This window comes from Tenrec ecaudatus, chromosome 12, assembly GCF_050624435.1.
Source record: "Tenrec ecaudatus isolate mTenEca1 chromosome 12, mTenEca1.hap1, whole genome shotgun sequence".
NCBI classification, from domain to species: Eukaryota; Metazoa; Chordata; class Mammalia; order Afrosoricida; family Tenrecidae; genus Tenrec; species Tenrec ecaudatus.
In genome coordinates, this window is record NC_134541.1 from 18479339 (window position 1) to 18496195 (window position 16857).

The 16857-nt window shown below is 48.8% G+C and overlaps 1 protein-coding gene across 2 annotated transcripts in view; it reads right to left on the reverse strand.

Annotated features, from left to right (window-relative positions):
- The window catches only part of IFT52 (intraflagellar transport 52), a 37432-nt gene that overhangs the window by 19038 nt on the left and 1537 nt on the right, over positions 1-16857 (reverse strand). Inside the window, exons 2-10 of one of the 2 annotated variants that reach the window (XM_075528733.1) lie at positions 14982-15068; positions 14600-14724; positions 13799-13886; positions 11689-11818; positions 11337-11412; positions 10441-10512; positions 8500-8626; positions 5028-5114; positions 2881-2949 (exon numbers count right to left, since the gene is read on the reverse strand). In XM_075528733.1, coding sequence (XP_075384848.1) covers positions 2881-2949; positions 5028-5114; positions 8500-8626; positions 10441-10512; positions 11337-11412; positions 11689-11818; positions 13799-13886; positions 14600-14724; positions 14982-14999 — 792 coding nt within the window. In that variant the 5' untranslated portion in view covers positions 15000-15068. The remainder of the gene's footprint in view (positions 1-2880; positions 2950-5027; positions 5115-8499; positions 8627-10440; positions 10513-11336; positions 11413-11688; positions 11819-13798; positions 13887-14599; positions 14725-14981; positions 15069-16857) is intronic. The other variant, XM_075528732.1, reaches the window with a different exon arrangement.

The window sequence follows — 16857 nt, forward strand, 5'->3', positions numbered from 1 at the left end:
ACCTTCATTCTTCATCCCATGGGCCCCAAATTCCCCAATCCTAATTTATAAACCTAGATGGAAGTTGGCAAAGTGTAGGGGGGAAAAAAGACCTTCTGGGGTGGCGGCGGGTGGCAAAAAAAAAAAAAAAAAAGACCTTCATACCAATGTGCTCAAATGGTAATGTTATCTTTCTTGCATTAGAGAAAAACAAACAAAACAAAACCAAAAAACCCTAAACTCTCCAATTCTCAAGCTTTTTAAAGGAAAGGAACAAGGGAGGCCTTATCAACAAACAAATGCCCTTCTCAGCAGCATCCATGCATTTGCCCTCTAAGAGTGGGCTGAAGGTGAGAGGGAGGAGCAGGCACTGACTGTACCAGGGCACAAACCCAGAAGACAGCACTGAGATCAGTAATGGGCCAGCAACCCCACACATCCCTGGCTGACTCACTTCTCTCTCCACACACTGAGTGCAGAAAGTTGTCAAGGCATTAGCTGTCTGAATTGAAACACAAACATGTTCCTCAAACCACTGTGTGTTGTTTTTGATTTTCTTTCATGGTTTCCTGGTGGATTTTGAGGTTAAAAGTTATCATGTCGATTCTTTTGACTTCTACTACGCTACCCAGTTGGTTTCATTAAATACCCTTGGATGTTGAGCCACGAGCTGGGGCTGAAAGCCATTCTGACAGAGGAAGATCTGTTCTGAAATCATACTTGGGAAGTCCAGGCTTTCAGAATGCCTTACACTTCGCAGTGTCGCTTGTCTGTGCACTCTTACTTCCAAAAGCCTTCAGAGACACAGCACCTTCTTCACCAGGCCTCCAACCTGGAAGGTAGGAAGCTGTGCAGGGGGAGAGAAACACTTAGAACATTACTTCCTCAACATCCACTGGGTCTCCACTGGGTCTCCCTTCCTGAACCGATCTGCCGCCCTGTGACCGACAAGGCCGTAGCGAAGGCGCAGGCTCGGTGTTGACAGTGGTTCAGGGAACATGGAAATGAACTTCAGGTTCATTTCCTCATCTAGAAAACAAGGGACAATCAAGGCTGCCTCAGAACATCTCCAAGTGCTGCTGCCCCAGACCCTGCACACTGTGACCTGGATTGGCAGCTGCCAACACTGCGGCCACGCAGAGGTGGGTGCTATAAGGTGTCCAGAGGAATCTCAGCCAACTCTCCATGTGCTTGCACAGAGGGGAATCTCTGTAGACCTGGGGCTCGCCTGCCTCTTAACCCCAACCAGCCTTGAGAGGGCGAGAGGATCAGGCCCTCAGCTGTGGCAGGAAGCAGTTAGGAGATACACTGCCCTCTCCCCTGGCTCCACCCAGCCGTGGTCAGGAGTTCCAGCTCCTGACCTGTCGGCAGATAAGAAAGAGAGAAGAGGCAGTAGAGTAGGCAGATTCTGAACCAGGAAGCTCTTCACTCACTTGCTATCTGGAGCTGAGACTTCACAGAGCTTGTTTCTGCCTCTTAACAAAGGGAGTAAGCTCAACCACCAACCTGCCTCCTCACAGTGCCTCTGTGAGGATTCAATGGGCTCATCTGAGTGAACGCATGGGTGACACAGAGGCCGGCATGTGGGAGGGATAAGTGCTGGAAGGAACGTGTCCAGGTGGAGAGCAGTTTGCCCCACTTTTCATTTGGTAGGTAAGTTCACACCTATTAAGGCAAGGCTCACCATTACCTGTGCAGCTGACGGCACGGGGCTGAGAACAGATGGAAAAGAACCTGTGTGAGGTCAGACTTGGAATGCAAGCTACCAGGTTCCTGTCTGATGTTCAGCCTCACTGATTCATGGCATGTGACCACATGCCATTAGAATCTTCATTTCTGAAGGCAACTAAACGAGTTAAAATTTAAATTCCAATGCTCTTGGTTGCTGTTTTTTGTCTTTTCAAAAACAATGATTCATTTTGCCTTTCCTTATTTCTGAAAGAAGTATGTCATTGGAGACACCAGTTCTAAAAGCTTAAACCTCAAAAACAAGCAACAAAGGAGCATGGACAAAGTGGAGACCTAAAACCCACCTAACAGATAACTGGACAGTCCCTCACAGAAGGGCCACTTGGAAGGGATGACAAATCTAGGGAGCAGTAGAGCACTGATGAAAGACATAAGCATCCTTCCTCCCTTACTATTATAGTCTTTGTTTTACCTCATTAATCTTGCTAGACCTGTGTATGATCATTTGTATAATTAAAATCATTTGATACATGAAAGACAGGATAGATAACCCTTCAGAAACAGTACCGGGAGTAATGATTCCCTGAGGGTGCTGGCAGAGGAGGAGGAGAGGGGGGAAGAGGAAGATGACAGCAATGATGACTCTATAACCCCACTTGAGGGGAACAAGTAACAGAATTGCAAGTGAATGGACACACTGGATGGTGTATGGTATGGAGATAGAGAGAGAGACATATAATAAGGGTTCCTGGGAATAGGGTAAGGGTGGGAGGGGAGAATGGGGAGCTGATATCAAACATTTCAAGAAGAAAGAAGATGTTTTGAAACCGATAGCAGCAATTGCATACAACTGTGCTTGATCTAATTGAATTATGGACTGTTACAATGTCTGCAAGAATTCCCAATAAAATGATTAAAAAAAAAAAAGCTTAGGCCAACTCATTATAGTGGGCTTCGAAATGCTCGAGGGAAAATTCCATTTTCTTTTCTTTCCACTTTCTCATGAACTTTGGGAAGCCCCCTCCTGTGTCATGTTGTCAGATCATTGTTTTGTACCATGGGACCGTGATTCTCCCAAAGCACCGTTTCCTCCCAGCTCTATTAAGGACAAGAGGAAGCAGAGAGTTACTCCTTCAGAACCCTTCAAAGCGTGGAAGGCCGGCCTGTTTTCCCGTGGGAGCTGTTTTCTGTAAATGGCACACACGATCCTACCTCTGGGTCTTCAGCATCAATCTGGTTCAGGTGGATGTCGCCGGTCGTAAGCCACTGGAAAACAACATCCTGGATTGAAGAAAAAAAAAGGGTGGAGGTGGTATGGGGGATTAGACACAGTATTAGCCACCTGGCTACTTCATAACACAGAGTCAGAACCAGAGCTTTGTATCAATAAAGGGGAGAAAAGAAAAAAACGTTCAAGGGAAAAAAACAAAGGTGTAGCCGGGCTATCTTTGGAGACACCATCTGAAAGCAGGGTTTTCTTCACCCAGGGCCACGTTCCTGTAGTTGTCAGGTGCTGTGGAGCGGGTTCCCTGTACGACAGAAGGCAGCACTGCCCTGCCCAGTCCCGTGCCATCCTCACCACTGGTATGTCTGAGCCCAGTGTTGCAGCCACTGTGTCTCCATCGAGTCCAGGGCCCTACTCTCATTAGAAATGTATAATTTATCCGGAGGAGGAGTAAAAGTGAGGAGCTGATACCAAGGGCTCAAGGCAACAAATGTACAAATGGACTGGACACAATGGATGGATGTATAGATTATGGTAAGAGTTGTATGAGCCCCCAATAAAATGATTTTCAAAAAATGAAGAAAAGACATGTATAATTTATCTTAGGGCACTCTAATCACAAACTAAAATTTATTCCAACTTGTCACAGTCACACCTCATTTCAGGTGCAGAGAACAGTCAGAACGTAAAAGTAAAACTTAAGAAGCAGAGTGGATTTTGATCCCTGCAGAATGTGCCGAGACATCCTTCCTGTGGATCCCATCATCATCAAGTTTACAATAAGCTCTGCCTGACAGCAAAGCGGCTTGAGTCCCTCGACTGTGACCACCCAGCAGCTCAATCTACAGATGGATTTGGGCTCCCACTGCCTTCCACAGCTATCTACAAACTGAGTGTTTACAATCCAAGCTCTGACCCTTTTCTCTTCATCAAATTTGGATTGTGTTGTTGTCATCTTTGGATCACACCGGCGGTGTGCTTCTTTGATGTGGACTTAAGTGGACACCTCACTTGGATGGCTGCTGGCTTAAATGTGAGCCTGGCGAGACCCCAGACAGGATGGTCACTTTTGATGGGAGTTGAAAGTCTCATCTTTGCCCTGCAGATCAGCTGGTGGGTTTGAATGGCTGGGCTGACCTTGTGGTTAAATCACCAAGCAGTCCACTACAACAGAGTTTCTGTAACTGAACACAGGGTCACGAAAGAGTGGGCAGCAGTATAGGTTCTGAGTGCGCCACAATCCAAGAGTAATCCAAAACCAAATATAACGAAGCGGGGGGTTTCTGGTAGCACTGGCCGAGGCTGCAAATTTCTAAGGTGAAAATGGAAAGTTAAACACGTAGGAAAAGTTAACGAAGCCCTTCTTGTGTCACCAGGGCCCCTTGTTCTTTAAACGCCAAACTCATTGCCAACTGACTCCTAGCGACCCAATAAGGGAGGCTAGAACTGCCCCTTGGCATCTGAGACTATGATTCTTTAAGATGCAGCAGAAAGCCCATCTTTCTCTCTCTAGGAGCTGCTGGTGGTGTCGAATTACTGACCTTCTGGGTAGCAGCCTAACTACCAGGGCTCCTTGTTCTTTAAATAAACCCTCCGAAATACCACTCATACCCATTGGCCCCTCCTCCCCAGTCCTCCCTTTACTACCTTTATTCAGGTGCTCAAGTTGCCTCCTCCCTCCTCCGGTGCACACAGCTGAACAGTGGACAGAGGGTCCTGGCTCTGCCCAACCCATCTGCAAACCTACAAGGCTCCGAAGGGCTTTCAGCATATAGTGGGGGTGGGGGAGGGGGGGAGCTCTTTGGCTCCGCATGGGAGGCCCTTGTTGGCGAGCTCTTCACCATCTTTCCATGGTCACCTCACACCCCAACTTGGCATGTGTAAGAATGCTCACCACGTCACTCTGCACTCGGCAATCTCTCGCCCTTTCTCAACGGGCCACACACTTTTTAAAGGCAGTGGCAATGAGCGGTGTATCCTTAGTGACTGACATGTGACTAGCTGGGCCCTGAGTGGCTAAATTCTGAACAGCTAAATGAACAGAGCAGCATATCTTCAAAAACCAAATGCTTCGATGACATGACAATCCGACCCACAACATCACACATTAATCTGATGAAAGGAGAAAGCTTACCATGATTTTGCCGTTTTCTTCTTTGTCCAAATACTGGTCACTGAACATGTGGCATGAGCCAAGCACTGCCAGCTTCCCCCCGTGGGTCTGTCGAGGACAATCAGAGTGGGGTAGGGCCCTCAGGGCCAGAACGTGCTACATGCGTCCTTGTCCCCAAACACTTAATATCACGCTAGCAGCTATTAATGATAAGAATTAAGTATCCGTTCACACCAAGGTTTTAACAGCCTAGACTTGCCAACTACGGTAACAACTACGTTCTAACCTGCCTGTCACTGCAGGCACTTTTATATTTGCCGTCTGACACTAACCAAAAGCAACCTGAATTGAGCTCTATAGCACTGTCCCGTTGCTAGTCATATAAAGAACCTCACACTCTTTCGGCCAAGGAGGGCTGGTGGTTTCAAACTGCTGACCTTTAGGATCGCGTCTCAATGTGTAACCACTACACCACCAGGGCTCCTCACCATCTAGAGATGAAGCTTAGAGCCTTAAAGAAGAGGGGAAACCACCCAAAAACGAAGGCAATCTGTCTAGAGTTAAGAACTATATAAAGGGGCTATAAAGTCATTTATGAGTGCCAAAAATAGCATTTAACTATGAGTCAACCAGAATAGTGGGTGACAAGCATGAACAATTTACAAAAGAAATGGCTGGTTGATAAGAAAAACAATTCCAATATTAGTTATTTTAAGGAAATCAGGATAGTACTTTTTGCCGATCATATTAAATATGACAAGCTAGTATAAATGGTGTTGATTAGGAGTTAGTCAAATAAGCTCTTACACACTGTTTTGCCAACACACACACACATTGAAGAAGTCTGAAGTGCACCCCCCCAATTTAATATTTACCACAAAAAGTTCCAAATAAATTCAAATGTTAAACCACAGAAAAATGACTATGAATGGCACCTCCTTCAATGGACGAATTATGAGGTGACATGACAGTGACATGGGAAGAGGGCTTATCTCTATGCCCCCCAGACTTAAAATCAAGGGCTGCCTACCGTGCACAGAGACCCTAGCCACAAACCCTGAAGGACAGACTCAAACTGGGGCGCAAGCAAAAGTGGGGAAAGCTCATCAAAATGCCCGGGGTGGGCCCGCGGGTCGGGCGGTGCGGAGAGTTCTGTTTCCATTCTCTTCTTCATTTCCCATTGGTCTATGATGAGCACACAGTACCTTGTTTTGAGGAACACAACTATGATGTGAAACAAGAGGAGGAGGCCATGTTTTCTGGCTCGGCCCACGGGGCCCGGGCCCAGCTGTCAGCGTGCCAAGGGAAGAATTATACTGAAGCCAGAGACCACAAAAGGCATCCACCTACAGTTTTTGAACAAACGACGACCCACAGGCACAGCAAACTTTGGCTTGCGCCACATTATAAGCAAATAGACAGGAAACACAAGCCCAGAATTAGGGCTCTACCATCACCATGGAAACGGACTCAACAGCTGTGCTTCCGAGCAGGAGGCCAATTTGGTAGGAGTCTAGAGAACGAAAGGGGAAGTGACCCAGCGAGCTGTGCTGTGCCGGCAGGTCACTTCTCACCTCCCCCGAGTTAGGCTTTTGTTGTCCTTTCCTGAATAATATCATCTTCTTGTCTCTACCGCGTTCATGTCCAGGAGAGTCTAGAGCAACGGTTCTCAACCTTCCTTAATACCGCGACCCTTTCATACAGTTCCTCATGTGGTGGTGACCCCCAACCATAACATTATTTTCGCTGCTACTTCACCACTGTCGTCTTGCTACTGTGATGAATCGGGTGACCCCTGTGAAAGGGTCGTTTGACCCCCAAAGGGGTCGCAGCCCACAGGTTGAGAACTGCAGGTCTAGATGTTTCCTCTAATCCACTTGGCCTGTCCTGATGAGACTCTGACCATTCCCACCTGCTTCCTTCCTTTCCCAGCCTCTGCCCATCATCTAGTCCATGACTCTGGCTGTCTACTCCAGGGCCAGTTTTCTCTGTGAATGCAGAATGAGCCCACCCGCCCAGGAAGCAAAGACCCCGAGGGAACGGCGAACAGCTCGGGAAGGCTGCGGCGTGGGTAAGGAGACAGAGTCCTGGGTGCTGGCCCCGCCCCGCCTCCCCTTCCATGGGGCTGGGGTGTGACGGTTAGGAAGTCAGATCGTCCTGGGTCTAGTACCACACTACCCGAGGACCCTTAACATAGCAGCTCATTGCCTTGCTGACGTGGTGATTATTGGCTCCGCCTCTTAAATCATTTACTAATACTTACATTTGAAATCAACACTTGTCGCTACTTGAGAGAGGAGGCTAACTACTACAACAGCTCTACAAATTCTGCTTAATGATCATCTTTGAGCCACAGCATAGACATTACTCAATTCCTACTAAAACAAGGAACAGAATTCTAAAAACCACTGGGAAAGAATAGAGGTCCCACCCAGAAAAAGTAGGATTATAAGGAATCAGGGCATCTAGGTCCCTGGGGGAAAGATGGAAGGTTGCTGGGGATTTCCATGCAGCTAAAGTCACTAAATAAGAGGCAATGGAAAAGTGGCGATAAAATAAGGCTGTCCACGTCTCTGGGTGGCAGAGTTCAGCGACAGGCTACTAACCCAAAGGTTCACAGTTCAAATCCACCAGGGGTGTCAGAGTCACAGCCACAAAGCCCCTACGGGGTGCAGTTCCACTCGGCACACACGGCACCACCACAACTGAAGTGGACCCCAAAGAGACTGGTGTGCTGCTCTGGAGACTAGGCTGTGTTCCTGTCCCCACATTTCCATGGATCTCCCGGGGGAGAACTGAACAGGGGTTTTGTCGGCAGCAAACTCCTGCGCATTTGGGGGTGGTTTGCCACCTCGGCCTTTCCCTGCGTGGCTTCTGTCTACACTGACCATGAGAGCCAGCTGCCCTGGAGGGGACTAAGAGCTCATTTCCGAGTCAGCCACCGCCTGTGAGGGGACGGGAGACTCTGGACGCAGACAGTGGACCACACATGGAATGCCACTGAGGCCACTGAACTGGGCATGTGGAAAATGGTGAGAGGACCAACGTTTGGAGTGATTCATTGCACCCCGGTGGGAAAGCTGTGGACGTGGAACTAGAAGAGCTGGGTGGAAGGTCTGACTCCGTCAGGGACTGGCCAATTCTGTTTCCCCACAGCTAAAACACAGATAACAGAGACAGCTCTTCACGAGATGATCCTCTGGACCAGTGGTTCGCAACCTGCCTAATGCCGCGACCCTTTCATACAGTTCCTCATGTGGTGGTGACCCCCAAACCATAACATTATTTTCGTTGCTACTTCACAACTGTCATGTTGCTACTGTTAGGAATCGGCTGACCCCTGTGAGAGGGTCCTTTGACCCCCCAAAGGGGTCGCAACCCACAGGTTGAGAATGAAAAACTACACATGGCACCTCACTGGAAATGGCAAAGCTGTTTTCCCTCTTTCGGCAATGGCAACCACGCGCGTGGCCCGCCGGGAGGTGGGCTGTACCTTGGAGCGGTAGAAAGCCAGGATAGGCCGGTTGAGTGGAAAGCAGACGGAGCCTGTGGACAGCACAGCCACTGCTGGCTTCATGACACTCAGGGTGGCCCCAAAGGGGTAGACGAAGGTGAGAGCCCTGAAAGACAGCGGAGACACGCCGACAGCCCGGGTGAGAGGTCAGACTTTGTGAGAGAGTCTCAGCCTATCCTGAGTGCTGCATCATCACGCAAAATTCCCTCTAAGCCTCTCAGTTGCAAGTTTCATCAAGGCTTTCAAGAAATCCAAGTATCCATTAAGAAAGTGCAACGATTCTACCTGAAAGAACTAAACTAGCCTCTACGGTGGGAGAGGAAAAAAGAGGGGGCCCTCATCGGAGGCCTGAACCAGAGTTCCCCCTGAGCAGAGTTCCCCAAGGTCACCCACCATCTGGGGAGGGAGAGCAATGTGAGGTGGGCCGGGAGAAAGTTTACACACTCTGACAGCTCTGAATAAGAGACTCCTGCGGCTGTCTTAGCTCCTGCCACGTCAGTCCTCAGCTGATGGCGCCCCATGCGCAGGGGGACTGGACCCTGCAACATGAAAGGTTTGCCTTGGCCTGACTGTCTGAAGAGGCCAGGCTATTCTTGTATCTGCTTCCAGCTCAGCATTACAGCATCGACCAGCTGAGGGGAAGCCGCACTTAGGTTCCAGGGGCTGAGACGGGCACCCTGGCCTCTTGCACGGAGGGTGTGAATCTCCCATGAGTCCTAGAGGGAAGGAGATATGGCCACAACCCGGCTGAAGACTTCATGCCTACCATCGGCTGCATGCGTCCCAGTGGGAGGCTTACGGAATCAAGAGGCACCTGCATCACTCCACGCTGGTGGGACTCCAGTGACTTTCCACTCTCCTGACTAAGACCTCGGGTGCCCAGACTGACTCACTTATAACACTACAGAATACAGGCTCAGCCAGAGGCTGCCTCATTTTGACTCTTAAGTGTTGACTCTTGAGAGTGGTACATGGGTTAGCACAATCAATCCTTCTGTATTTCATCTTGGAGGGTGAGGATCACAATGAAACACGTTCATACCTGTTGGACACGCAGGAAGGGCCTAATTCCTCGAAAAGCAAAACACCCACCAGCGACGAGGGGACTTGATGCCAGCCTGCAGTGACCCTAGAGGGCAGCGTGGGCCTGCCCCATGGGGCTTCTGAGGCTGCTGGGCGGGCTCAAACCGCTGCCCGGTTGGCAGCTCAGCACATAGGCAGGACCCCACCAGCACTCCTTCACAGAATGTCCGGTGGTTTCATTATTAAAGCACCACTATCACAGATGACCGAGAGCAGCGGTTCTCAACCTGGGGGTCGAGACCCATTTGGAGGTCGAACGACCCTTTCACAGAGTCCTCCCGATTCATAAAAGTAGCAAAATGACAGTGGTGAAGTAGCAACGAAAATGTTATGGTTGGGGGCGGGGGGGCTGTCACCACAACATGAGGATCTGTAATAAAGGGTTGCGGCATTAGGAAGGTTGAGAACCACTGCCCTACAGGCTGCACAATAAGGAGCCCTTGTGGTGCTGTGGGTTAGGCATTGGACGACTGACTCTTGGCAAGGTCAGTGGTCCGAATCCACCAGCTGCTCTGAGGGAGGAAGATGAGGTCATTTGCTCCCAGACAAGAGCCCTTCATGTAGGTGGTTGTCTATGCAAAACCCACACAACCAAACATCTGATTATCATGGGGAGCAGTAGCAGAGCTGTATAGGACAGGACTATATAGGGCAGGACTTCTCCCCACCTTTTAAAACGGTTTGCATGGTTTCGTTTTCCATGAGAATTAATCAGTGGAAAATTATCCATTTTGAAAATGGGGAGAACCCACCAAGAAAACCACTCTTAAAACACAACAGCCGCAGCAGGTCCCATGCACCACCACCCCCCACCCCGGCCCACTCCTCCACACTCACTGGGCGTTGTTTCCACTGCTTTCCTCGTCGACCACCCCAGGCACAGCCTTCCCGGCAGCTCGGCTAATCTCCCTTTAAGAAACAAGAGCAGCCTATTAGACAACGGAAAGTAGAGTTTTACACTACATTCACCAGCAGTTAAGTATGAACCAGATGCCAGGACTTAGCAGTTTTCAAGTTTCAACTTTTAAAAAGTAAATAAAGGTAACCTGCAGGTCTGAGCACTTGAATATCAGAGTCAGTTCTTCTCTGTTGACCCTAAGGACGGGGTCCCCGTGCTGGTTATTTCTGTGCCTTCAGGCCCCAGGGAAGGCTGGCAGACAGCAAGCTTGAGCGTAGAATGAGGAGCTGGGGACACAGGGGACAGGGGATGCTGCGCTCCTCTCACACGCCTTTCCCTTGCCCAACAGCTCCGAGTGTTTGCTTTGGGATCCAGTGGAGCAGGGTGGGGATCTCGCTACCTCACCAGGGCATCCTCAGCGGCTGGCCTGGGCGTGACACACACAGAACCTCAGGGCTGCTCCACCTGGGAATGCCCTCCTACCGGGGGGTCAGGCACAAAGAGAGGAAGCAGGGAGCTGTGCACACTTCTCTAACCTGTTAACTGACCTCTACCTTGAAGATGAGGCCTATGCAGAGAGGCGAGCGGAGCTAAGACAAGTGCTTCCCTCCCACCTCTCAGCCTGGCCTCTTTCCAATCAAGTCCCTGATGGCCGAATCCCTTTATGAAGTGGGTTTTCTGTAACGTCTGACAAAACGCCCATGTGGAGCAATTTCCCAAAGTGGCAGGAGGATCGTTTGATGGGCGAGAAAGGAAGCAGGGGCTCTGAGCAGCCGGCGGGGAAGGGGAGGGAAAATTCAGGAGAAATTCAGGGTGCGCCCCCCAACACGCTCACCTGTTCAGGACGCCGTTCGAAACGAGGGCCTCTTTAGGGTGAAAATACTTGTAATACACATTCCGGACCACAGCATCTTCCAGGAAAATGACAGAGAAACGGAAGGTGCATTTGAGGATGAGAAGGCCTGTGTTTCTAGAAACCCACAGACTGAGCAGGAAGGCAGCCTGAAACTCACTCCCCAGTGCTCCCCGTCTTACAAACAAGCAGCTGAGCTTTGGTCCACAAGCTCAGATCACTGGGGAGGTCAGAATGCAAGCTCATGCACCTTCAGCCCACTGTTCCCCAAGCCCGAGAGCTGCAATGCGGTGAAAGATAGGGAATGACCTCCTCCACTTGTTTTTATAATTACCGTTATTAACCATGATTCCATATTCTTCTAGTAGAAAGTTAATGTTGGTGTCAAATCTGGATTCTCCACCTTCTCCCAGCATAACAAGGATGTCTCCACCACCGTCGAGATATTTCTTCAAGACTTCAAACTGTACAAACGGGGGTGGACAAAACCCAAGAGACCTTTGGGCAACGCACTAGGAACAAGTCAACGTTCCAGGTCCGCGTGGTTGTGGTGAGGTGTCGTCCAGTCAGTGCCGACTCAGGAGAATCCCAGGTACCAGGGAACGGGTACCGCCTGGGTCCACGCAGCGCCCACAGGGCTGCTCTGTGGGGACCCACGGTGGCAGCACCATCTCTAAGGTTCAATGGAAGTACAGAAAGCGCTAACATGCTCACACTGAATTGGTACTTCCAAAATGACCTTGCATAGCAAACTCCAAGTGGAAAGCTACTAGAAGCTCCCACTTGCCCGGCCTGTACCTCCCTGCCCGCCGCACCCCAAGATCAGGCTGAAACTTTGACTACCGGAGGTCGATGAATCAAGTGCAGGCTTCTCCACAGGGTCAGCTGGTATCAGAAGGAGGTGACACCCCGGAGGCACTTTGCTGTAGCAGGGCTGTGGCCTGAGGAAGGGGGGTTGCACTCCCCTCTAATCTGATCCCAAATAGGGGAAGGCTGTAATCCCGGTGTGTTAGCCAAGTCACGGGAATGCCTAGGTGCTCATTGACAAGCCACTGGCGCAACCAAGTCGACACCAGATCTTAACTTACTGAATTGTTGAGAAGCTGTGGTGGGTTCTAGCACCAATGCACACCCCTGGAGAATACAGGTGATGGGGCTGGGAGCCACTGGGTCGGGTCACGTGGTCATTGAGTGGAAACTGAAGACCACCACTAAGCAAGATTGATGAGTCAATGTAACTGAGGTGCAAACCACAGACTCTTCAGCCTATCTCCTAGATTGATCTAAGTACCTCTGGATGGGCAGAAGCACAGCTTCCGAAGCACTGCATCCCTAAAAGGCATCACAGGGTTCTTGAGGGATGAACCAAACCCTGTTCTGGTCCAAGGAGGCCAGAAGCAATGACTAGGGAACCAGTGGTCTCAGGAAGGCCTTAGGGAAGACCTCTGCTAGCCACCAACAGAGGCAAGTTCAGATGGGTTCTTAGAAGCTAAAAGCAGGAGAGCTTGACGTGCCTCAGGCTGGGGATCACACTGGCCCTGGGCCACCTCACCCTCCCCACAGCCCCCCTGAGCACAGGGCACTCCCTCCAGTCCCTGTGGGAAAGAGTCCTGCTGGGTTCTGGGTCCTCCTCCTTTGTACTCTCCATCTGTTCCAGGAAATAGAGCAAGCACTTTGATTTGAGAACTTGTTTGGAGATTCTAGCAGGGGAGGGAGCGCAGCTACTCATACACCCTTGACTGAAGGACGGTCCTCCTTGGGGAACGTCGTCCTCTTCAACTTCGGGAGGGACACACATGGAACGGTGAGGGAGGAAGGGGACGCCCGCCTAGGCAGCTAGATCAGCTGAATCAACCCTGGTGATCAATGGGGTGACAGATGTCACAGGCAGATCACCCTCACATCCCAGCAGTTTCATTTTAAGTCGAATTTTTCTACTAGCAAAGCAAAAATATGTTAGCACAGTCTGTAATATTTAATCAACCCTCACAATGTCTGCGCTATTTTTCACGGATGCTCTCAGCTAATCACAAAAACTCTGTGACGTATTCTTAGTTAATCATCCCTTTTGAAGAGGAGTCTTGGTGGCATCGTGGTTGCTCGCTAGATGACTAACCACAAGGTCAGCAGTTCAAAACTAACAGGCACGCTGCAGGAAAAAGATGAGACCGTCTACTTCCAAAGAGAGTGACCGTCTGGGAGACCCACAGGGGCTGCTCTAGCCTGTCCTGTAGCGTCGCTGTGTGTCGGACGCCACTTGGTGGCACTGAGTTTCAGTTGTTTTCTTTTTCAATCATTCCATTTTATTTATAAATAAAACGGCTCCGAAAGCTACAGTGATTCCTTTTAGGGTCTAAACAGTCAATAAATGCTACAGTAGGATCTGCATTCCAGAAATCTTATTTCAGAGCCCTTGCTCTTAGCGGTCTCGCTCTACTTCTTACCTCAGCGGCCGTGAACTTTTCCCTCGGCCCAGCCGTGATCCACAGGTTCACCCCGATGAGCTTGTCCATTGTGATTTCATCTTTTAAGCTAGAAGAGGATTTGAAAAGCAAGTGTTAAACTCTTGATTTAAACCCACGTGTGGATTCTTTCAGCTTCCAGACTGTGGGGAATCAGAGGATACAGAGACTCCGAGAAAAAGGAACTTAGAGGTGCCTGCTTGTCAACCTTTCTCCCAAAGTGAGAGTCTCCTCTACAGGTCTGCCCTAGAGCCGTCAGAGCCCAAGCCCTTCCTACGAGCCAAGGTATCCAAGTGAAGCCAGGGGAAGGCATGGCAAAGCCTTCCAGCTGCTAACAGACAGCTCTATTCTCAGTTATATAGTGACATACCCTTACCATGACCAAAAAAGTGCATGTGCGTGCTCCTGCATGCACGTGCAGATGCACACACACACATTCACACTTTTCATTTGTCCTTCCTTGCCCTGAAGCACTAGCCCACGTTAAAATGAATGCATGGCTTTAACAAAAATTACCAAAGACCCTGGTAAAACCCTAAGCACTTAAAAAACTCTCTCTATATAATGAGAATATTTTTTTGCTTTGTGTATTAGGCGACAACTTAATATGCTGACTGCCAATTTACAAAAGAGATCTTTTCATAACAACATATTTACTTCTGAACACTGTATGACAAGGTCCGATCGCTCCCCCAGGTCCAGCTTACAGGAGGGAGTCTTTCCAATGTTACCAGCAGACCACAGCTGACACTCGGGGAAAAAACAAAAACAACTAGTAGTCACCTCTGAATCTTCCAGTTACTGCGAAGTCTTTTCTGCATAGATTTGTAACCACTGTTGGTGGTAAAGATCTCCTTCTTGGATGCATTGAAAAGAATGGTGCTCCGAAGCTCCTTCTCCATGGTTACCTTAAAGAACAGAGGAGGGATCAGGAAACAGCGAATAAACAACATTCCAAAAGTAAGAAATATTTGCCTCTGACGTCTTTTAATTTATCAAGAACATGTACACAGCTGCCATCCAGCTGTGAAACCCCAGAGGGTAAAAGACATCATCATCAACTGCAGAAATGGGAGGCCAAACAGTCCACCCCTGCTCGGGCCACTTCTCTCCTCTGCTGCCTCTCCCACCACCTCACCCCTAGCTCTCCCCACCTTCTGCTTACCTCCTTCCTGGCATTCATCCTTTCAATCTGATGTCTCACTGCGAACTATGATTAGGTTTGGGATATAGTCTTCGAGTCTTTCCATACCTGAAGTGTTTACGCAATAGGATTGTCTCATATGTGCTGTTCTATAACACACTTTCTCATCAAACCCTGGGCTCTGACCACTCCCCATGCCAGTACTTAAGCATGTACACAGCTGCATAGACGCTCGGCAATCTACTCCATCAGCATATGCTGATTGACGCCTTTTTTCTTTCCAAATTTTCACTAGCAAAACATTCCACAAACAGTATTCTTGAGCATGATGTTTTTGTGTACACTGCACATCTACGGAATAAATTCTTACCTGTGGAAGTGCTAAAAAACAACTTATATTTCCACGAACACTAGTTATATTTGCTTCCACACAATCCCAACTATTGTCAATCATTTTCATGTTTGCCAATAAAATGATAAAAACACAAACGTCCACCAAATTTATTGTTTCAATTTTTTTCTTTCTTCCTCAAGGTGGAAGTCAGCCACACAGATTGCTTTTTATCTTGTTAAGTGAGTTTTAAGTTTTTGGACATGTGGCTCACACAGCATATAATTCAACGGTTTCCACACATTAAAATGAGTGCAATCACCACCATCATGAACGTTCGCCAATTTACACTGTTGAGTAAATTGGTAAGATGGCCATCTTTCACTATGGATATTGGCCACTTAAATCTCGGAATTTCCAGTTCAGGTACTCTGCTCGTTTTTCTACTGCTTTTCCTATTTTTTGGTAATTGATCTTTAAACAAATTGTTTTCCATTCATCTGTCCTCAGACTTACTTACCGTAGCTTCTGGTAGTTTGCTTGGTCCGTCTTTGATTTGAGGCCATACCACACGGGGGTTTTGAATTTTGTAGAACCAAAATAAAAGGTTTGAGACAAGCCAAGAGTATAAAGATAGCCAATACGCTTTCCCCCAGTACTTTCTCTCTCTGTGTCTTTCAGTATTTGAATACTGACCCACCTAGATTTTAATGTGGGTTTCTGTGGGGCACACATGATTAAGCACTCCACTACTAACCCAAACATTGGGGGTTTGTGATTGGAACCCACCCAAGGCACCTCCAAAGACCTGGCAGTCTGCTTCTAAAGGTTGCAGCTTTGGAAATCCTTGGGAGGACACACTCCCCTGGAGTCCCGTTCTGCATGCATGGGGTCACTCTGAACTAGAAGTCAATTGACAGCAATTGTGTTTGATTTTACCTTCTCTTGGTGCTTAAAATGAGCTTCAGTGTCGTTCTCCCGGCGCGCCCTGCCCAAGAGAAAGGAGCCCTGGTGGTGTAGTGCTTACTCACTGGGCCACTAACAGAAAGCTCTGCACTCCACCGTCACCAGCCATCCTTCGGGAGAAAGACGAGGCTTTCTACCCCCATAAGGAGTGAGTCTCAGAAACCCACAGAGGGGCATTCTTCCCTCTCCTCAAGGGTCACAATGAGCCGCAACCACTCGATGGCAGTGCATCTGAATTGTTTTTAAAGCACTAGAAAGCTGCCCGACATCAATGTCCTTTACCAAACTGACCTGCTACCCTGACTACATAATACATTCCTACAGAGCAAAACCTGTGAGAGTCAAACTCAATGGGAAGACAGCATTGCTTTGCCAGGTCTTGCAAGTTTTCCACCTTTGAAAGGATGCAGTCTTACCACATGTCTGTGGTTCTCTATTAGCTGAGAGTGTTTTGGTTTGTTGTTACTGTCCGTCTCTTGGCAGACTTCAGCCTTATCAGGTTCTGGTTTCTGCAGATTGTACAGCATTGAGGCCTTATTCCCAACTCTATGAGCTGTCAAGTTGGGGAACAAAAGCTTCCTCTATTATCTCATCACAGAG